General features: G+C 35.8%; 1 protein-coding gene across 5 annotated transcripts in view; it reads right to left on the minus strand.

Annotated features, from left to right (window-relative positions):
* PCDH15 (protocadherin related 15) overlaps positions 1-24179 on the minus strand; it is a 1592394-nt gene that overhangs the window by 259021 nt on the left and 1309194 nt on the right. For all 5 annotated transcript variants that reach the window (XM_070487986.1, XM_070487962.1, XM_070487971.1 and 2 more), the window contains 2 exons: positions 16948-17141; positions 4038-4170 (listed from right to left, as the gene is read on the minus strand). In XM_070487986.1, coding sequence (XP_070344087.1) covers positions 4038-4170; positions 16948-17141 — 327 coding nt within the window. The remainder of the gene's footprint in view (positions 1-4037; positions 4171-16947; positions 17142-24179) is intronic.

Below are 24179 nucleotides of genomic sequence, written 5' to 3' on the forward strand. Positions count from 1 at the left end.
GTAAAATAAGACATCCCTGCCCCCACTGACATTTTTCCACGTGACTTTTGGAAACATTTGCCTGTGTGAAGACTATACATTCTTGACCTATGAACTCAGGGGCAGCCATGTGAATTACTTTGGCCAATGAAAAAAATATATGAGTAGATATTACATGCATCACTTCTGGGTAACAACAACAAACTAGGTCTTATTTTGCTTTGTTTTCCACAGCAAACATTGCCCTCAGTCACTATCAGTAAAGTTCTGAATAGAGGCTGTTTCATCAGCTTAGGTTGTGGAGTGACGACTGAATATAACACGGTGACTGCCAACTTGTGATGGGCATTGAATGTGAAATTTGTCAACAAAACCTAACTATCTTAACTGATACATAGGTTGGTACTTAAAACTGAAGTGTACCACAACAAACACTCAAAAAATAAATAGCATTGGCTTCAAGAGAGTGGAAGGTGGTGAAGCCACTTACTGAATCCCGTAAGGAAGAGAAACCATGCTAGCCAGTGATGAATCAGTTAGCAAAGCTGTGGCCTGCAATAACCTGGAAGGCAAATGATGTACCAAAGGACCTCATAGTTCTTGACATCAGACATAGTCATGTGATTAGAGTGTGCTTCCCATGTGAGGATTATATATCACTATGGTGATTACCCCAGAGGCAGCCCTGTGACTTGGTTTGGTGAGTGAAATGTGGGCAGAAGGTTGTATATCACTTCTGGGAGAAGCATTAAGAGCTAGTTTATGGTTTATTATGACTTTCTTTTCCCTCTGTAAGAACAAAATCATTGCCCCAGATAGAGCCTGCTCCATCATTCTGAAGTGGAGTGAAAATGATGAAGAACAGAGCTGGAACTGATCCACAATGGAAATAGAGTGTGAGTAAGAAATAAACTTTTTCAGTTATTAATCATTGAAATTTTGAGTTTGAGTGTGCATGCATAATATAATCACCTATCCTTACTGATACAATAATTAAATAACTTAAAGCCTGTCTGTCTAATTAAGTGCCACATAAGTGTTAGCTCTTAATATGACATGAAGACGAGGATGACAGTTATATTACTAGATTTCATGTGTAAGAAATGAGGATTATATTAATGGTGATAGGAGTGGGTCAAACAGTCAATGGGAACGTGAGCCATAGGAAGGTTAATTTGGAAGGAAATAATTTGCTTGTGAGGATAAGAGAAAGCTGAGATGTACTGTGTTTGAGTATAGCACATAGTTCTCTTTGGCAGCACTGGCTCATCTTTAGAGAGATGAAAGTAGATCAAAATTGCAGAGGGACAAAGACAGAGGAAGCTGGTGGAATCAAGATATTTTAGTGCTTTAAATCCTTGAGGAAATTGGCTCCACATCCAATGGTGTACTGGTGAAAGCTTAACAATTGGAACTGCAGCGGGGGTGGAGGGCATACTGAATTGTTGTGTTTGTCAATTTCTGTGGCATAAATACACCCACCACGAGAGATTTCAAACTAACAATGTGACATGTGAACATGGACTTGGCGAGAGATGCACACAGCTGGCTCCAGTACACGATCTGGCTCCAGCACAACACTCTAACAGGTTTCACTTGCAGGACAGAATTATATAGAATCACGTTTTACAGCAAGATCTGACCAAGTCCGAAAGAAAAAAAGATCCACCTAATACTAACCCTGATCAGCATAAGAAGCTTGAAAAAGCAGAAGTCTGGGTAACATTTTTCTCTTCTGAATACTGTCAATACACAGCCAGGCAAAAAGCCTTAATACACTGAGGAAAATCACAGCCTCAAACAACTTTTTGGTGGAATGAAAGGAATATGCTTAAAAGAGGAAGAGGAAGGGGAAAAACAAAGATTGTTGTCTGAAAATAAACCACTTTGATCTCAGGCAAAACAGATTATTTTGAAGCCAGTCTGCTGTAATCTTTGAAAACATATTTCCCCACAAATCCTGTCTTTCTAAATTGATCAGTGAGTCAGCAGTGGATAGTGCCATGTATGAAAAAGATGAGGATGCAGCCAGAAGTACCTCTAAGGCATTCTCTTGTTAGAAGTCCTTGGAAGAGTAATTTGATGGAAGCTTTTCAACTTTTAGGTCACTAGTTTAAATTCAGTCTCAGCTAATCATGAACAAAAGTGGATGGTTGGTGGCCTATGAAAAAATGCCTTGATGGTGTCACCCTTGTTCTTTCTAATGGAGACTGCCACTGCAATTGCCACCCTTTCTTTCGCTTCCACCAGAAGCACACAGGGTGAATAGAAATGTCATTTCAAGTATTTTTCTCAGCTTTTGTACTAGAGAAATTTGATATGTGAAAAAGGCCAATTCCTTTTCATCTTTAACTCACAGGTAGAATTATTCTCCTATAATATGGTTCCTAGATTGTTCTGAGATTTATTGAAATGAAACCTGGGCCATCTTACAAGTAAAATTATGTCTCACTTCGTAGAAAGTTAAATTATATAAAGGCCCATTCTTCAGGAATATTTAAACATAAAACAAGTGAAATTTCTTGGCCCGAATCTTACAAATCTAAGATTTATTTTTCTTTTCTTCTTGTTTAAGCAAATATATTCCCAATATATGTGAAGAAAAGATTTTCATTATTCCATTAAATATGCTTGTCTTAATATTTATTTTTTCATATTTTATCATTTTAATGATTTAACTAGCTGTTTTCTCCTCCTGTAGGTTTTTTTCCTTTCTTTTATTTTGTCCATTAAAATCTCCCAAATTTCTTTATTACTAATATTTATACTTTCGTATGATTTTGTTTACCAATGTTTTAATAGTAACGGAACAACAGAAGCAGCCTCTCTCTAGTTACCTGGAGAAAAGCAACACTATAGATACCAGAGCAGAGGGCCAGAGAAGTTTCTGGTAATACCAACAAAATTTTTGGCAGCCTCAGATAGTAAGTGGGACATAAGGAAATGAGCGTTATTTTGGAAATGATGAGAATTCAGTCAACTGATCTTAGGCCTCACTTACTTTCTATGGGTTCACTTTCCACATCTGGATGATGAAGTTGATGTGTTTCATGTGATTTACCTCCTTTCCACTACAAACATTCTAAGGAATCGTCACTTTTACATCATCAGGATTTGAGTGAGAGGGTGTCAGTATTCAAATTAGATTTGAACGAGATGTAGCTATGCCTGTGTCACCTCATTTGATGGTAGAGATCGATGCTTGGATTTGCTAAATCATTACATTAAAATTTCTCCTAACCTTCAAGGTCAGCTTCCTGAATTCTCATATCAGCAATTCCTGCCATGCCCCTATAATACCAAGAGAAGAGAAATTCTCTGTCCTCTGAACATCCAGAGATAAAATAATATGCCATGTTATGGTCCTCATGATCTTTACAGCAAGTGACAGTTATCTGTACTTGTAGTCCAACTTGAAGCTGTAGGTTCAGTTGAAGATGTAGCCTCTTCTGGCCAATGTGCTTTTGTCAGGAATATATAAATAGTGAAAACCAAGTTATCATCCTGCAAGTAGCTCCATGAATCTGGAACTGCAAATGGAAATACCAGCTAAACCTACTCTCTTCTTCTAAACGAATAAATTGAAGCAGAGCCATTACAAGATTTGCCCATGGCCACAGAATGAAATTGCCTCAGAATTAGAGTGCTGTACCATCAGCCAGTGAATCTAAAGATATTTTATCTACACAATACTGTGGCAAAAATAAATCCTGCCAGGGCAAAGAAATCCAAGACACAAAATAATAGTCAGCAGCAGACTCTTTGGATACAAAGTACAAAATATTCAAGTGCCTGTTTCCAATCCCTTCATTGTCTCCGGTAATGATTGCAGCTAGGCCCTGCCAGCTAACGTTAGTTCTTAAACTGTAGCAATCAATACGATAGATTGGCTGTGGAAACCCCCTATCCATGTTATCTGTGCTTTCGTTTCCAGATGGAATTTGGTTCACTAGAGTATAAGCAGACATGTGAGTTTTTTTTTCCCCATGCACAAATATAAACCCATTAGCCTTCAAGGTTGTCGCTATAGAACATTATATATATACTAAGGAGCATACCTGTAGATTTAATAAAACAGCACCAATCCTCATGGCTTCACTGATTTCAAGGCTGTACATCAGCTGTGGGAATCGGGGAGGGCTCTGATTATTTGGAGGAAGCACTTCAATGTACACAGTGCAGATGGAGTGCCTGCAGACAGAGAGAAGCGAACGAGATGGGTAAAACTCGACATCACGTTTAATGACAGACTCCATTTGGTATTTGTTTGTTGGGTTTACCAGAGAGTATATTTTGCATTCTTATAGCAAATAACAAAATAATTCAGAATGAAAGCATGGAAAAATAAAAGCTACCACCAAAATACAACGTTTTTATGAAATTATCCTAGTGAAAGAAAAGGAAATGCCTCAGGTATTGATTTTTCCTACTTAGATTAATGGTGTGAATTAAAAAAGAATAACTGTACAAATAAAGCTAATAAATTAAGTTGCCTCGACTTCTGACCTTATTTTTCAATGCTTCTCTAATAGCAAAAAACATTCTATAAATATCTGGTAATATGCACTGTCCTTGGGGCTCTCTTCCTATTAAACCAGCAGAGGGAGTATTGATTAAAATAACACACAAAATAAAATGTAGGCTGTGTTTTATTAGTTCTGTTGCTGACATCAATGGCTTAATGCAAATGCATATCAGAGTCAGGATCATAAAGTAATCATTGTGTAAAATAGTTGCAAACAAAACTGTTTTTAAACCTTCTTTAAAGAGTATAATATGAAAAGCTAGAAATGAGATTTAATTAAAGCCTTACATTGATAGGGAATTTTTCTGAAGATAAAACTCTATTATTATAAGGACAAAAACAATAGCATTGATATAATCGACTTTTTTTGTTATCTCTAAACTCAGAGATTTCTTTATAGAGCAAAAGCTGAAGAAGCAAGAAGTTCAAGGTTTGTACAGAAGAAACCTGCTAAAATATGTTAATGAGATCTAGTAATTTACACAGTTATTCTTCTATAAAAACACACCACCACTGCCTGAGTTGTATGATTTAAATTTATTTGAACAAAATCATAATTTTTTATTCAAAACACATTTGTTATAATTTCTACTTGGGGTCTAGAATTTTCTCTAAGGAGCCCAAAACTCTTTTTATTACGTGCTTCAATTAAAAGACATGGTCACCAAAAACATTTTTCTGAGATTATTGTACTAAAATATTCTATTTTTTGAGAAACTTTGAAGGGAAATACAGGTCATGGGTGCTTAAAATAGATTTTTTAGCTTATCACCTTATAATATTCCAGAGTCCAAGTTGTTTCTGAAGATATCTTCAGTAGACTAGATACCTATAGAATATTAAGCATCTCAAAAAGAATTTTTTTATTTACATTTATCACGTTATTGTTCCAAAGTAATCCCAGTTTAAATTAACATCTCTTAGACTTTAATAATCAGGTGAAATATCTGTTTTCATTCTTGTCTCTGACTCTACTACTTTATTACTAAAATTTGCCAGTAAAATTAATCAAATTCTAATTGCTTTACTTTTCTTTTCAAAATATACACATATTTTTTACGACGAAGTCTCTAAAGGTAAGATGTTTAAAGTCATTTAAAATGGATGACAAAATGTTGCTTATAAACTTATAGGTATTAATCTTATGGCTAGATGTAAAAGAAAGAATAGTGGAAAGAAAGATATCGGGAAGTTACAAAATTGAATGTGCATTGCAGAGTCCCACTTCTCATACTGTGGGAACAAAGGGATTGTCTTTCTGAAGTAGACTTATTATCCTCCCAGACAGTGATCTGGCTCCAAGAGCAGCCCCAAGATGTACACTTGCCCTAATATTAAATATTAATATTAGTGCCTGTTATTTATCAAGTCATTTAAACATTTCATAAATCTGCTCCTTTTTCCTGGCAGCACATTCTCTATGCATAAGTCCCATAACATTTACCCTCTATTATATTAGTAATAACTCTAGCTAAGTGATGTCAAGCACAGGATTTGTAACCACACATTCGTGGGTTAGAATTCTGATGCTGCCACTGTGTTTTGGGCAAATTACTTCTTTCAACTTCACTATTTTCATCTGATAAACGAGAACAATAACATCCAAGGTTAGCATAAGGATTAAATAAGATTAAACATATATACGTGTTTATGTGTGCATATATACACCTAAAAAAACATATTTACCAGTTATTATTGATAATTGTTCAAAATAAGGCTTCTTAGTCTAGTATATAGAATGGAGTAAATAAGCTTGCACTTGCCTTATTCATGTCCCTTGTAATATTTTAGACATATAATTGCATCATTTGACTTTTCTAGACTAAATACCTATAGGCGTGTACCCCTTCCCTCTCCCCAGAGTGGGGTGTGGTAGTATGAGGGTTTGGACATGTTGGATCAGAATCTTTTGGTGTAGGGCACAAGAATCTATGTTTTTCCATAGATATTCAAGGTTTTACTTACACACGGTACATTTTGAAAACCACTGCCCCAGGAGCTCGCGGAGAATGTAACACGTAGACTCACCTGCTTCTTTAGTTAGTAGCCAGGAGATTCCTGTACAAACTGACCTCAAGCTGTCCTCAGTAATCCCCGAGGCAGGAGAGTCTCTCACTGATTAACATTTTTTTGACCTAGAACACAGTGTACTCCAAATTCAAAGCTTCCTTTCAAAACGTGAGGCCCTTCCTGCCTTCGATAGTCTTTAGAGCTTCAGCTCCCTGGTCTGGAATACGTTATAAAATCTTTCCTGGAAGATGAGTCTCTTTCTGCTCATGAGAGTATAGTTTACACTAAACTTTTACTTTATGTATTTCCTTATTCTTCTCGCTTTGACCATTTTCCCACTTGGGGACTAAACTGTTTACATCCACAATGCTACAGTAGGAACTAACTCAGGTGAAGCTTGTGTATCTCACACAGAGAAGAAAACTTTAAAATTCCAAGAAAAAAAAAAAAAGAACCTTATTCCCCAAGGCAGAAGACAGTGAACAAATGTGGTCCAATACCACCGTCTCCTTCACCCGTCCTTGCTCCTTTCCACAGTATTGCAAATGCTAGAATTGCTAATTATGGTTTTCCCCCTCCCTTGGACGTGGATCTTAGAGTTATTTGAGGAAGATCATACTTCAAGGTCTAGCATTTTTCATCTTCAACATCCTGACAATTCCCTGTAATGTATTTAAATAAGCACCGACCTTATTGAGGGCTATTGCCTTTTAAAATGCTATCTCCTTTTTATCCCTGATGTCAGCATGGTGTCAGAGTTAGCCTTCCTAAAACTGAATACCAATAGTATTAACAATAAAATGATAGCATTAATGCTATAATAAATAGCAGTAATTCAACGGCATCAGTTAAGCACATAATAAAACCAGACAGTCACTTGATAAATAATATTTTATTTGAACATTTTATATTTCCATTTTATAGCTAGTCTTAAATGCATAAAACTGAGCATATATATAATACAAATTTTATTTTTGTAGTATAGCCAGTATGATGTAGATAAATCTCTATTTCTAAAAATGAAAATCACAAAGCTTTTCTCTTTCTTATTTGGTAATGAAGGTCAAAATAGAGCCTGAGAGCTGATTTCCTCAGATAATCTTATGATTTTAAAAGACTCTAAAAACCATCTAATTTAACTCTCTCATTTTACAAAAGAGGATTAGAAAATGAGATTAAGTGACTGAATCAACAATGTTACAAAGTTAATTAGCAACAGCACATAAACTAAAAGGCGAGGCTTCTGAATTCCGAGTTGGCCTACCCTTTCTCCCCACATCCTACAAGAACAAATTTGGGAAGTAAATTGGAGATTTTTTAGTCATCTGTGGTGTGTGTTTCTGTGCATGAGTATAAAACATCCTCGGTTTGTAATGAAGGATTTTCTCTTTCAGGAAGTCATAAATTATTTCATGTCTTGGACTTAGGCTATGATATCACAATTAATTTTAATTATTTACACCATGAATGAAAATTCATGCATAGTATTTTTCTCCTATAAGAACAAAATAGAATATGAATAAGGAAGAAGTTGTGAAGATAGACGTAAGGGACTTTAATTTTGGAAATGACATAACTACAGAAAGGGAAAAAGTCAAATTTTTTGGATGTGGCAATAGTACTCAGTAGTAATGAGATGATGTAGCTGACATTTACAGAATTGTACAATCTGTATTGTAATTTTCTATTAAATGTGTCAACATACGCTACAAGGTGTCTATTTGTAACTCTACATTTCTACCTTGTAGTTCTAAGATGAAGGTTATAGGTATTTGTATTGCTTTCACTAGTAGTCTTGAAAACAGAGAAATTACTTTCTTTTTTCTCTTGTCTCCCACCAATATTGTGCTAGAAAAGCTATATTTACAATGTTCACAGGTTCTCTTTTACTATTTTGGAAGTATATACAAGAGTCTACAGGAGCTGAGATTTTAGATTTAAAACCAACATAGGAAGTCAGAGAAACTTCTCAGGGGAAGTTAGAGAGAGAGAGTTTGAAAATGCAAGATGTACTTAGGTATAAAAACTATAGACATTACAGACAAAGGGAAACACTTGTGCAAATTCAACAATAAACAAGAAAACTGTAACTTTTGTACGACTAAAGAGAAGGGTATAAATACAGCAATGGTAGGAGTTCAGACTAGAGAGGTGAGCAAGGACCAGATCATTCAGGGGCTCGTGTGCTATACTTGTTGATTTAAAAACTTCATCTTGACAACGATGGGGACTGGTTAAGCAGGATATCATTAAGCTGGTTAACCACATGCTCAGGTGTGCCAAGTAATATGTAGTTCTCACAACACACCAGGCTTTGTCATTTCTCTGTTTCTTTGCTTGGATAGCCCATTATCATTCCCGCCCAAGTTAACCTGCACTTGTCATTATCTACTATTGCATCTCCAGATTTACCTGTGCCTCCATATGGGGCCATGAGGGCAGAGATCTCAGCTTGTCTTAAATTTTCAGTTCTTCCCCAAGAGGCTAGGAATTGTGGAAACTCAATATTTTTTGTTAAAGTGATTACCTCCATCAATTTTTACTAATGTTAAATATATTACGTGAAGGCATTTTAAAGAATATCTATTCACAATGGAAAAATAATTTTATTTGAGAATGGACGATTTAATCTGTGTTAGAAACAGCTTTGGATTCCAGGAAAAAAACTGGGATCAAAAAAGTATGCCACGCCATGCATTCATAATTTTATTGTAATTTTATTAAAAGATATTTGGGGGCAGGGACTGCCTTTTGTTCTCTGTATCTCCATAAAAGCTAATAGTAGTACTATATTCATATTAAGATTAAATAAATATTTACTTAATTTAATTCAATTAAATAAGCATAAGGAGACCTAGATACACCAATAAATAAATACTATTTAAAAATATCTTATTACTTTTTTAGGCTTTTTGTTTTTATCTGTACTCTTGTGCTTATCAAAGACTAAAACATAACCCAAAGCAAAAATACTATAGACTATTGCGCCTCTTACGCTCTGAAACTTTAGCTAGTTTATTCAATTCGAATAACAAATACATAAATAGTTAATTCATATCACCCTTATTTTGAGAGTCAATGTTATTTACATTTGTGGATTAAAGGCCAATCTAAAAGAATAAGATAGAAAATTGCCATTTTTAATGCCACTATTTAATTAGGTTTATATGTCACTGTTGCTGGTTGGGTCAATTTGCAAAATATAGTGCAATCTACACTTTTATGGTCATAATTTTGAAATAACAAAGGAATACTGAAAGCAAAGCCTCACAACTCTTTAGTTCATTCATCAAGTCAATTTGAAGGATTAATTTTCTTCCAGAAAATAGCAAATTTCTTTATCCTACAGGGAATATGACATTCATCCCAGCAGGTAGAATGGAGGTACATGGATTTAATTCTCTGGAGGTCCCACCTGATGTTTGACCAAACATTATAAGGTGATCTTTTAGTGCCCAAATCATTACCTATAAAGACAGCAATGAGGCTAGGTCAACCATATGCCTAGTGTCACTGAAAAGACCTGTACATATGGATTCTGAAGATGGCACTTTGTTTCCTGGAATAGAATACAATTTTACTCAAGTAAAAATCTATTATTGTACCGATTATTGTAGGCAACAGCTTATCTAGGCAAATTAATGACCTGACTTGCAAAGAGGAACAGAGTAAGAAGTGGATTATAAAATCTCATTCATTAAACCATAAAGAGGTTAAATCACATCAATCATAATATATAAGCAACTATAGATTAGATCAGATCTATTGAGCATGGAAATACCCTAAATAAAAAAAGTAACACAATAAATTGTTGACTATTAAAGAGCTTTAATAAAAGATAAAATGATTAAAAACAAAAGGTGCCTTTATTCTTATAATTAGCATCATTAGTATTGCTATTAATCAATTATAGTATTTTTTTCTCCAGAACAATAACTACAAAAGGTTATGGTTATGGAACAGAGCAGAGGATAAAGTTTTAGAATCCAACTGTCCTGTGTTCAAGTTATGGTTCTACCACTTTTTATTGGGTGGGTAGGTGTGTAGGCAAGATGAGAGTTAGCCAAGTCAATTACCCTCTTTTGGACTCAGATTTCCGGTCTGCAAAAATAAATACAGTTATGCAAAAATCACAATGTTGTTAAGACCAGAAATTATGTATATAAAGTAGCTTACATTGTGTCTGGCCCTTGGGCATGATCAATAAATAGCATCAATCATCTTTAACTTCTCTTTAGAATAACCCAGAAAGGATGAAGCTATTATTGAAAATCCATTCAAACTTTGACTCAAATATTTTTATACAGTAACTATTCAATATATAAAAGTATTCTATGTGTTACTTCACAAGAAACAGCCCTTAACTGCCTTCTCATACTCAGTTATATACATCCATTTACTTTTTGGATGTATGAACTATAGCCACATACAACTAAATGCGTCCAAAGTGGAACTCATCTCCTTTACCCAAACCATGTGTGCAATCTTGACATCATCGACACACAGTTAACTTAGACAAAGACCTGGGAGATTCTTTTACTTTTTATTTTCTTTCTTTTTTTTTGAGGAAGATTAGCCCTGAGCTAACATCTGCCACCAATCCTCCTCCTTTTGCTGAGGAAGATTGGCCCTGAGCTAACATCTATGCCCATCTTCCTCTACTTTATTTGAGAGATGCCTGCCACAGCATGGCTTGACAAGCTGTGCATAGGTCCGTGCCTGGGATCTGAACTGGCGAACCCCAGGCCACTGAAGTGGAGCACGTGAACTTAACCACTGTGCCACCAGGCCAGCCCCTCTTTTGCTTTTTTTTTGACAATTCCTTTTCTCTATTCTTCCTAAAGTGCCCAGTTCAAGCCATCAACAACATTTTCCCTGGACTCTTCCACTGGTGATGTTCTACTTGATTTCTCTACAGTTTTGTCTGTCTCACATCTGTCTTCCACAGAACACCAGGGTGATTTTCAAGAAATGCCAATCATCTCACATGACTTTCTTTAAAGAACTTTAAAGTCCTTCCACGAATTTCATCCATTGACTGGATAAGCCCAAGCTTCTTAACAAAACAAACTAAATTTTCCATGACGTGGCCCTTAACTCTCCTGGCCTCCTTGAACCACAGTTTACACACTACTCACACACTGACTGGCTCGTAATTATCCATAAACTCCAAGCGATTTCAGACCTCTCAGTCTGTACAAATAATGTGACGTACTTTTTTTATCTGGTCAACTTCTCATTCTCCTAAACTCACCTGTTTAGGAGGCCATCTAAGTACTCGCTCGTTATGACAAGTGCCCTCATCAATGTCTCAGAAACTCAAGAATTTACCTCAAGCCTAAATTAACCATGCTCAATTGAATTTAATTATGTATAGTCTTACTTTCCAATCTTTACTGTAATTTTTTTCTTCGGCCTACAATTGACAGTACTATGTTTGTCTCCGTATTTCCAGAATATAGTAAATAGCAGTTACATAATAAATAAATGGTTTGTTGGACTGAACAGAAAATTTACTTTCACAGACACCAATTTTTGACTTATTAATGACAAAGTTAGACAGAATTGGTGTATGAGGGAAGGCAGAACAATTTCAAATCTGCCTCCTCATTTTGGGGTCTCCTTAAAGATACTGAGTTTTTCATCACACTATCTTGTATTCCAATTCATTTATTTAAAAAACAAAAAAGATGCTTGTTAAGAACCTAGAAAAATTAACGTAAAAAGATGTTTGTTAAGAACCTAGGCCATTCCAGAAATTGTTCCAGCTTCTGGAGACATGAAACAACCAAAGTACAATGAATCTTGCCCTTGTGAGCTAAAACTGTTGTGGGGAGGAGGCAAGGCCAACGATAAACTTCATACCCTAAATGAAAATACGTAAGAGCGTAGTCCTTAGTGATAAGTGCAGTGGATAAAAATAATGCCAGGAAAGGGGTATGAAATTACTGAGAGGCTGTTAGAATTGTAAACAGTTCGTCAGAGCAGCCTTCCAAAGAAGGTGATGATTGGGCAATGACTAGAAGGAAATGAGGCCATGGAGAAATCTGAGGAAGGAGCCATCCAGCCTGAGAGACGAAAGTCAAGTTTAAAGGTTTGAAGGTAATTGCAAGCCTTGGGGCAGATAGGAGACTGACTAGTGTGACGACTGGAGTGGACCAAGAGAAGCAGAGTTGAGCAGGAGATGACATTAATATGAAGAGGTGACTCAAGGGAGTGTCCTGAGGCTGGTGGCAGCTGGCAAACTATGCTGGGCTCCACTGGCCTTTTTAATGATCCTGCCTTTTACTTGGAGTCAGATGTGAAACCACAGGAGATCTTGAGCAAAAAGAAAGAGTTGTTTTCTACGTTATTAGAATCACTCAGGCTACTGTAGGGAGAAGAGACTGAAGGGGGGCGTGGGCAGAAGTCTAATTAGAAGAGGAACGCTCTGGACTAGAGAGAACAACGGCTTGGACTGGGATGTTACTAACAAGAGTGATTGCAATTGTTGGTTTTCTGAATATGTTTTTGGGGTAGAGCTTAGAGGAGTTGCTCAAGATTACATTTGGAGTTTGAGATAAGGGAGACATTGCGGATGGCTCCAAGGGTTTTTGGCCAGAGCAACTGCAAGAGTAGAGACACCTTAAACCACATGTTGGATATTGAAGCCACCAAGAATTTTCACAAAAGTACTATTGAAGTGAATGCCAGACAGGCAGGAACTAAATTTTTCCAGAGTGACCTGAAGGTCTGTAAACGACCATGAGAGAAGAGGTGAGAGAGAAGAGATGATGGGGAGGGACCTGTCAGTAGATGACAGTAACAAAGATGGGTAGTGGATAGTACACTGTTACGATATAAGATTCAAAGGGGGAATATTAAGGAGAAGGAGGAAGAATAGTCTAGAAACATCACTGAGGAAACAGGAGTCCACCTACCACATCTCCATGATTAATGATAAGAAAGGTGTGGAGAAAAAAATCCCCCCTGTGGGTGTGCAGCAGGGGAGACACAGCCTTTTCTCTGCTCTGGGGGAGGCTAAAAGGAAATTTTAAAAACTGGTTTTGTTATAGTTCTCCTGTCAAATTGCTTGACCCTGGTATAGTTTTGGGTAGTAGCTCTTTGAGAACTTTCTCTATTTCCTCTGTAAAATTGATCTCTTAAGATTTCTTAACCTTTGGGATCAATTTTGGTAAATTATATCTTCTTGAAAAATTATCCATTTCACTGTTTTCAATTTTTGCATATGTTAAATAAAAGTTGTTTCTTGTGATCCTTTTAATTTCTTCTGTATTATTTCCCTGTTAGAATTTATTATGTAAAGTTGCACTTTCTCCCTTTTTGATTAGGTTAGCTGGTGGTTTATCCATTTAATTATGTTTTTATGATTCTTTTCAGAGAACCAAATTTGGATTTATTTATTGTTTTTAGAGATGTTTATAACTCAATAATACTTGCTGTTACACTTGTTAATTCTTTTTGTGTTTCTATTTTTTTGTATCTTATAAGGTATAACAATGATGTAAAATTTTCACAAAAATTTCTCCGAAAGAAAAGCATACAGTACTTTCACTAAACAAAATAACAAACAATCAGGCTGTTTATTTCAAGATTAAAACATCATGGCTTAGTGGGATTCATATCAAGAATTCAAAATATATTTATTTAGGAACTATATTAAGATTAATTATCATACCATTAGCATAAGAAGAAAAGTCATTACTATCTTCATAGATGATGGATATTTATTTGACCTGAATAAACCATCATTTTTATTTTTAAAAGTCAGTCAAACAAGAATAGATAGATATTTTTTAAACATAATAAGTTTTGTTTAAAAAACCATAAACCAATATAATGGGAAAACATGAGAGGCATTTCCACTTGAATTAAAAACAAGCAACCATTTTCACTGGATGGACTAGCAAATAAAATTAAAAGAAGGAAAGAAAATGGAAATAAGGATATAACATTATCACTATTTGTAAAATAGTTTCCTGGATAATATAGGAGAATCAACTGGAAAACTACAAAAACATAAGAGAATTAAATAAGAACCTCGGTTAAAATTAATATAAAGAGATTAATACTTTTCATATGTGGAAACATCAACTAGATAGAAGAATAAGGAAAAATGATTCTATTAACAATAATAATAAAAGGATATAGAAATAGACCAACAAAGAAATGTATAGGACTTGTATATAGAAGATACTTAAAAAATAGAAGCTACTAAAGGATGCAAAAAAAGCATGGACAAATGAAGAGACAGAAAGTTATTTGACAGAAAAATTCAACATCCAAAATATGCAGTTTAACCCTAAGTAACTAATTTATAAATTTAATGTGTTCCTAATAAAAATATAACTAAACAAATCTGAACTAGTTTATATAAATAAAAGAAAAAATCAATAGAAGGAGTAACTAGGAAATTTTTTAGGGCAAAACAGCATTGAGGTGTTAGCATTACTACATTATAAAGCACAGTTGAAAACCTTAACAATTAAAATTGTGTAACAATAGCTCATGAAAAGATACAAGAACTAATGGACTAGAGGAGAAAGTCTAGAATCGAACGTTCAAATTCCTAAGAAAATGTGTGATATAATAAATGTAACATCTCACATTACTGAGAAAAAAATGAACTATCCAACATATTATGTGGGGAAAATAGCATAGTTGTCTGAAAAAAATACTGCTGGATGGATAACCTCTTACTGTACAGTAGGATAAATCTCAAATGCGACAAAGATATAATATGAATATAATATAATGAATATAATATAATATGAATATGAATAAAATGAAATGAAATATACAATATGAATCCACAAAATCACTAGTAGAAAACATAGAATAATTTTAATCTAGGTTTAACACATCAATAGAGAGATGGACAAAGAGTATGAACACAGAACTTACAGAAAAAGTAAGAGAATTGGCTCTTAAATGTAGGAAATATACTGAAACACTCATTAGCAAATGGATAAAAAATAGATGCCATTTTTTTACCTATCATATTGGCAAAAATCCAAATGCCCGACATGACACACAGCTAGGGAGATTGTGTAGGATTAGCCATTCTCAGACTTGGCAGTTGGAATTGCAAATTGTTAAAAGCCCCATAGAATACAACTTGACAGTTATCTCTAAAACTTACAATTGCATATACCATTTGGTCTCAGTTTGAGAATTTACTCTTTTGATATACTTGCACACATTCAAATTGATGCATTTTCAATGTTATTTATTTCTTAATTGGCAGTAAAAGAGAAACTGAAGTTTTTTTTTTCCCCCAAAGATCGGCACCTGGGCTAACAACTGTTGCCAATCTTTTTTTTTTTCCCTGCTTTATCTCCCCAAACCCCCCCTCCTCGCCGCCCCCCGCGCCGTACACAGTTGTATATCTTAGTTGCAGGTCCTTCTAGTTGCGGGATGTGGGATGCCACCTCAACGTAGCCTGATGAGCAGTGCCATGTCCGTGCCCAGGATCCAAACCCTGGACCGCTGCAGTGGAGCCCATGAACTTAACCACTTGGCGACGGAGCCGCCCCGAAACTGAAGTTTAAAAGTCCATGAATAGTGGATTTCTTAAGCAGTATTACATGCATATGAAGAATATTATATAGTTGTGAAAAAGGTTTTGAGGGAATTATCCAGTATTCATATGCAAAAATATCCCCAGGATACGTTTTGAGGGGGAAAAAAAAACTCCAGCAAGATGCAGGAATGTATTAATATGCATTCACCTTTACTTGAAATGCATACTGAAAATAAGCAAGAAATTAATAAAAGGGATATCTCAGGTGGGGGACCAGAAAAACGCAGTTGTAATAGTAGGAAGTCTTGCTTTTTACTCTCTCTCTACCTGTCTCCTGTCTATATATTTGAATATGTAAATACATAGATATGTGTGTATATATATAGAATATATAGATATATTCTATAGATAAATGATAAATTCTATAATACATTCTACAGATTATATATATATATTTGTATACCGGTATATATATGTTTATATGTGTATATACTTTTATCTAGAGACAGAATATATATACCTATTTAAATAATTACCCAGACACTGAGAGGTGGCTTCAAAACCCTGAGATCTTACCTGTTTCTGCCACGTCTGACCCTCACTATCAGCAACCTTGCTTTTAAGTAATAAATTGGATACATGCCTCTGATATTCCTCAGTCTTAGAACAGAGACCTGCATCTTTCACATTTGTGAAATCCTAATTATTTTGTGGCTTAATCTTGTCTTTATTGTCTTTTTCCCACAATTTAAACAAACAAGAATATGCAGTTCCTGAGAATCCTGTCTCTCGGATTTTCTGATCTAATTTACACGTTTATAGAATAAAAGAATGCTTGCTGCGCTTCTTAAATTTAATCATGGGGTTAATGGGAGGGACGAAAAGACGCGTTGGTTCTGGTATCAATTACCTTCTCTCTGCAGGAGGAGCGTTATCCGCTGCTTGGACCGTGAGGGCGTAAGTCCGCCCCACTATCAGTTCCACCCCCGGAGCGATGGTGATGAGCCCTGTTGTTTTATTGATGATGAAGTCTCCCTGCGCCCCGACCAGGATTTCGTATGTGATCTCCCCGTTTGACCCTTCGTCTGCGTCAACTGCAGTGAGCTGGAATTGAAAATCACAACATCAGTCCTCTGGGGACTCAACTTCCCACCATTGCGTCATTTCTCCCCCAACAAAAGGAGCTTACTTTCAAAGACAAAAAATAAGTAAAGAAAGTTCTCTTGGCATTTATCCTCATGTTTTCTTGGACTGAGGCTACTGTGTTCCGTTGTGATACTGACGCAATCACATCAAGAAGGATTGTTTTTCTATTTCTTGTGAGAGTGATAAAAAAAAAATGGAGGGATCTTGAAGACGATCTTTAATTTAATAAAGAAAAAAAGAGGAAAGCCCTAACAGCAAACCTAATATTCCTATAGGAAATTTAATTTTATTCTCTATGTTACCTGCTGTTCTTGATATATAAACACATCTTACTAGAGGCTGAGTCCTGAAAAAATGAAATAGGTGAAGTTTTCCGTTCTTACGCGCCCATCTTTTCTTTCGCTCTCATTCTTTTCATTCATAATATTTTCCTTCCTGTCTCCCAGAGACTCTCTTGTCCTCGAGTCCTCTTTATTTAAACTTGGCTTCAGGAAAGGTTCTTATAATCTCGTTTGCTCTGATTTATAAAGGACTGATGAGGCCTACATTATTACCTTTTCAAAATCAAACAAATGCATCTACAATTGTAGAATATCTAATGAAAAAATTAGAATATTGAGCCCAAGAAATATTTTTTTAAGGAAAGGGAATCAACTCAGAGTCCCTGGAATAATACCACACAAGCATCTATAAGGCTAATTTGCACAAATTTATAATCATTTTGGAGCACCCGGTACCCAAGAGTTAAAGACTATATCTGGGTTATTATGTGTGAAAAGAGAATGACCATTATTAATTTCATAAAGCAAAATTAAGGTAATAATGATTTAATAAATATGTTAAATAAGGCTCCTTGACTTTCTGATATATATAAATTCACTTAAGTGGGAAAAAACAAACAAAAAATAGATTTTATTGGGAAATTCTATAATATCCATTTTATAAACATTTACAGAATTTTCTGTTTCTGTCATCCCAGAAATGACAGATGGAGAAAAGAAAGGTGACCTCAGTTTACACGTAAAAGGAAAACAATTAAAAGTTTCTTTTTGAATAAAGAAAACCACGTGATTGTAATAAATGAAACTGTAGGGAAATATTTCTCCTTTATTGACATTTTCTTATGTATTTCTGATCCCTGAGTTTCACTCCTACAAAGTAATAGTTCTTTATTATTCACAGCCTCCTTTGGGTGGCTACTGGACATTCTGGTGTACCTTCTTAGATAAAATGTGAGTGTGCACATTTACCTTGAAACTCGAATTCAATTTCAGGAATGCCATGTTAATTAATGGCCCATGCAAAGGCTCATGTTTACCATCCTGATGAAATATAAACAAAGTACTTTACACATCCCATCATGCTTAAGGGGATACACTGTTCATATTCTAGTCCTATTTTTATTATCCACTGCATTTAGAGTGATAATATGTGTAGAAATAGCATCAACAAAAATAATTGAGAAGAAAAAAGGAAACTTGAGAAAGTGACATTAATTCAGCTAAGCCTGAGATTGGGTATTTGGGGTGGACAGATGTGACTGCCAGAAGGGAAAGCATTTCATAAAATGACTCTGGGACTTACATGAGAATGACAGACATAGTCCTAAAGGCAAAGGAGAAGGAAACTATTTGCAGAAACAGTCAAAATGAATGATGTATTTTTATGGAGAACTATCCAAACAGACAAACTCATTTTCTTTTGTGTGTGGATAAAATTAGAAAATGAGAGGATAGGGATAGCCGAGGAGATATCAATTTTGATTATAGTAAATCATTTAACACAATGTCTCACGAAATCTTAATTAAAACTTAGCTCAAATTGGATTCAATATTAACATTCTTCTTGGGACTTAAATTGGCTAAAGGAATTTAATGATGACTGGCAATGCATCAAGTTAAGAAGTGTTGGGGAGCGTGCTTCAGGGATGCAGGTATTATGGCTGGTCTTATTTAACATTTTCATAAATGATGTTGGAAGGGAGGATAAGCCAGAGGATAATTAAATTGAAGACAGCACCCATCTGGGAGGTGCTGTAAATACCAAACATTACTGCAAAGGGAAGGGCATAGAAATACCCCCCAAACTGCAGAGCCGGCCAATCACAGAAAAGCGACTATATTCGAGAAACACAACCAGCTCCACAGAAACCATTAGCAAGTAGGAAATTTAACAAATAAGCCAAAAGTGAATTCTAGATTCAGGTTACTTAAATAGCTTTATACTATTTTTCAGTCTTTTGGTACTCAATAATAAAATAGTGGGTTAAGAATCAACATTATTGCATCACCACACATGCAAACAAAAATACTTTGAAGCAATTATTGGTGGTCGGATATAAGAAAAGGGAGCTGAGACAGGGACTCTGCATGCCAAGAAAATGGTAACATCTTCCTTGAAAGACCCTGAAACTAAACTATGGTGGGGATTTAATCCAATTACAATTCAATGATTCTGTGAGCAGTGGTCTATGAGACGGACGTATATGAAGCCCCATCCTAATTCAGAGGGGAAATCTACCTCTTAAAATAAAAAGAGAATGGAGAGAAGGCTTTAGTTTACATGGAGAAGCCAAAGTGTGCCGTATAAGTTATCAGATGAAAGTAAAATAAAATCTATGATTTCTGTTTTACTTAAATGTTATGATATTTAAATGGTAAGAAACAGTAAATTGTTTGCCTTTCTTTCCTGTAATGTGCTACAGTTCTTTTCAGGAAGCTTAATCTTACCCTCCCACAGTTCCTTCCTCTCACTGTTCTGATATGTACATATTCCAGGCATCCTTATCAGTCACATCTCACTCTCACAAAAAAAAAAAAATTCTGATTTGCCCATAGTATTTCCTTTGTATTCTGGCTGCAGTTTACTTCTCTCTTCAATCTCCCTTTCCTGTGTCTGAGAAATTGACAAATATGGTTTGATGCAAAAAAACAAATGTAAAGAATATTGGATCGTAAACTGAACAAGAAAATTCAAATTGGAGTCTCAAAAATGAAGCAGGGATAGAATAAAAGTCATAGCTAATGAGAAATAATCACCAGACCTAAACTACAATACAAAAGTGTGAACATAGCATATTTATATAAATATGTTTTCACTGAAAATGAATTATGGCTAAATTGATGATGAATAAGTGTGCTACTTGTTTGGCATTTTTGCCTCCTGTGTATTCCTGGGCCCTTGTTTCTAGTAAGAGGCCTTTTTGTTCCTTTGGGAAGCCATCCATCCCCTTCACTCCCATGTTTGAGTGGCGCTGAGCCTTAGCTCCGGCTATGGGAGTGAGGTTCAGGTCTGGACACTGGTTCAAGAATTGGCAGGTTATCTAAGTTCCTTTAGTCAGGGTAACTCCAAGAACTACAGGAAAAGAGTAGTTCTTATTTCCTCTGGGTCTAGATTAGTGAATTTACATCTGATGTTTTTGCTGATCTTCTTGTCTGCATTGGGTCTGCCTAAGACTGAGGAGCGAAGGATACAATACCAGGAAATATGGAGAGAATATCATTGATAACACTGTTTCCAGTTATGCCTGAGCAAATTTACCATTGACTTTTCCTGATATATGAGCCCTAAATATATGTTTTTTAAAAAAAGCTACAAAGAGGGGCCCAGGCCCAGTTAGCAACTACGGACAGGGTTCCTGGTTGGTGAAGTATAAACAGCTGCTCCCCCCACCGCAGCAGCTGAAACAAGTGAAAGGAGCAACTAAACTCTATCTCCATGCGGAGGCACAAATCAACAACATCAAGCAATATGAAAAAATACATTAAATCTCCAGAACAGAAAGAAAGTAACAAATACACAGAAAACAATCCCAAAGAAAATGAGATATATAACCTAAATGATGATGACTTCAAAACAGCCATCATTAAGATTCTCAATGAGTTAAGAGAGAATTCTGACCGACAACTCAACGAGTTCAGGAGCTATGTCACAAAAGAGTTTGATACGATAAAGAAGAACCAAACAGAAATATTGGAAATGAAGAACACAATAGAGGAGATTAAGAAAAATCTAGATGCTCTGAACAGTAGGGCCGATAATATGGAGGAAAGAATTAGCAATTTGGAAGATGGCAATATAGAATTGTTGCAGGCAGAGGAGGAGAGAGAAGCAAGACTTAAAAGAAATGAAGAAACTCTCCGAGAATTATCAGACACAATTAGGAGATGCAACGTAAGGATTATAGGTATACCAGAGGGAGAAGAGAAGGAGAAAGGGGCAGAAAACCTATTCAAAGAAATAATGGTTGAGAACTTCCCAAATCTGGTGAGGGAGATGGATCTTCAGGTGACAGAAGCCAATAGATCTCCAAACTTTATCAATGCAAGAAGACCAACTCCACGGCATATAGTAGTGAAGCTAGCAAAAGTCAACGACAAAGAGAAAATATTAAGGACAGCCAGACAAAAGAAACTAACCTACAAAGGAACCCCCATCAGGCTATCAGCAGATTTCTCAGCAGAAACTTTACAGGCTAGAAGAGAGTGGAATGATATATTCAAAAATCTGAAGGACAAAAATCTACAGCCGAGAATTCTCTACCCAGCGAAAATATCCTTCAAATACGATGGAGAAATAAAAACTTTCCCAGATAAACAAAAATTAAGGGAGTTCATTGCCACAAAACCTCCTCTTCAGGAAATCCTCAGGAAAACCCTCATTCCTGAAAAATCCAAAAAAGGAAAGGGGCTACAAAACCAAGAGCAGAGGAGATAAGTAGAAGGACAACAACAGAGAGTAGCAGCTCTACATCAGAACAGATTAAACCATGGGACGAGAAACAAAGGAAACTGAAGAAAACCGGAAAACAAGACACAAAATGGAAGTGGTAGGCCCCCACATCTCAATAATCACTCTAAATGTAAATGGATTGAACTCCCCAATCAAAAGACACAGAGTGGCAGGATGGATCAAAGAACAAGATCCAACAATATGCTGCCTCCAGGAAACACACCTCAGCCCCAAAGACAAACACAGACTCAGAGTGAAGGGATGGAGAACAATACTCCAAGCTAATAATGAACAAAAGAAAGCAGGTGTCGCTATACTAATATCAGACAAGGTAGATTTCAAAGCAAAACAGATAAAGAAAGATAAAGAGGGACAGTATATAATGATAAAAGGGACTCTCCACCAAGAAGACATAACACTTATAAATATATACGCACCCAACACAGGAGCACCAAAATTTGTAAAGCAACTCTTAATAGAACTAAAATAAGACATCAACAACAATACAATAATAGTAGGGGACCTCAACACACCATTAACACCAATGGACAGAACATCCAGACAGAAAATCAACAGGGAAATAATAGAATTAAATGAAAAATTAGACCAGATGGACTTAATAGATATATATAGAACACTTCATCCAAAAACAGCAGGTTACACATTCTTCTCAAGTGCACATGGAACATTCTCAAGGATTGACCATATTTTGGGAACCAAAGCAAACATCAATAAATACAAGAGAGTTGAAATAATATCAAGCATCTTTTCTGATCATAACGCTATTAAACTAGAAATCAACTACAATAAAAAAGCAGAGAAAGGTGCAAAAATGTGGAGACTAAACAACACACTTCTCAACAAACAATGGATCATTGAAGAAATTAAAGAAGAAATCAAATATTATCTGGAGACAAATGAAAATGAGAACACGACATACCAAATCATTTGGGATGCAGCAAAAGCAGTCCTAAGAGGGAAATTCATTGCAATACAGGCTCACCTCACTAAACAAGAAAAAGCTCACGTAAGCAACCTCAAACGACACCTAACAGAACTAGAAAAAGAAGAACAAACAAAGCCCAAAGTCAGTAGAAGGAGGGAAATAATAAAAATAAGAGCAGAAATAAACGATATTGAAACAAAAAAGACAATAGAAAGGATCAATGAAACAAAGAGTTGGTTCTTCGAAAGAATTAACAAAATTGACAAACCCCTAGCCAGACTCACCAAGAAAAGAAGAGAGAAATCGCAAATTAATAAAATCAGGAATGACAGAGGAGAAATCACAACAGATACCAATGAAATACAAGAGATCATAAGAGAATACTATGAAAAACTATATGCCAACAAATTGAACAACCTGGAAGAAATGGACAAATTCCTAGACTCCTACAATCTCCCCAAACTGAATCAGGAAGAAATGGAGAATCTGAATAGACCAATCACAAGTAAGGAAATAGAAACGGTAATCAAAAACCTCCCCAAAAACAAGAGTCCAGGACCAGACGGCTTCTCTGGAGAATTCTACCAAACATTCAAAGAAGACTTAATACCTATTCTCCTCAAACTGTTCCAGAAAATTGAGAAAGATGGAGAACTCCCTAACACATTCTATGAAGCCAACATCACTCTGATCCCCAAACCTGACAAGGACAACACAAAGAAGGAGAACTACAGGCCGATATCACTGATGAACATAGATGCAAAAATCCTCAACAAAATTTTGGCAAACCAATTACAGCAATACATCAAAAAGATTATGCACCATGATCAAGTGGGATTTATACCAGGGACACAGGGATGGTTCAACATCCGCAAGTCAATCAACGTGATACACTACATCAACAAAATGAAAAACAAAAACCACATGATCATCTCAATAGATGCAGAGAAAGCATTCGACAAGATCCAACACCCATTTATGATAAAAACCCTCAGTAAAATGGGTATAGAAGGAAAGTACCTCAACATAATAAAGGCCATATAGGATAGACCCACAGCCAACATCATACTCAATGGACAAAAGCTGAAAGCCATCCCTCTGAGGACAGGAACAAGACAAGTGTGCCCACTTTCACCACTCCTATTCAACATAGTACTGGAGGTGCTGGCCAGAGCAATTCGGCAGGAAAAAGAAATAAAAGGAATCCAAATAGGTAACGAAGAAGTAAAACTCTCGTTGTTTGCAGACAACATGATCCTATACATAGAAAACCCCAAAGAATCCACAGAAAAACTATTAGAAATAATCAACAACTACAG

Source organism: Equus asinus, chromosome 2, assembly GCF_041296235.1.
Source record: "Equus asinus isolate D_3611 breed Donkey chromosome 2, EquAss-T2T_v2, whole genome shotgun sequence".
NCBI lineage: Eukaryota > Metazoa > Chordata > Mammalia > Perissodactyla > Equidae > Equus > Equus asinus.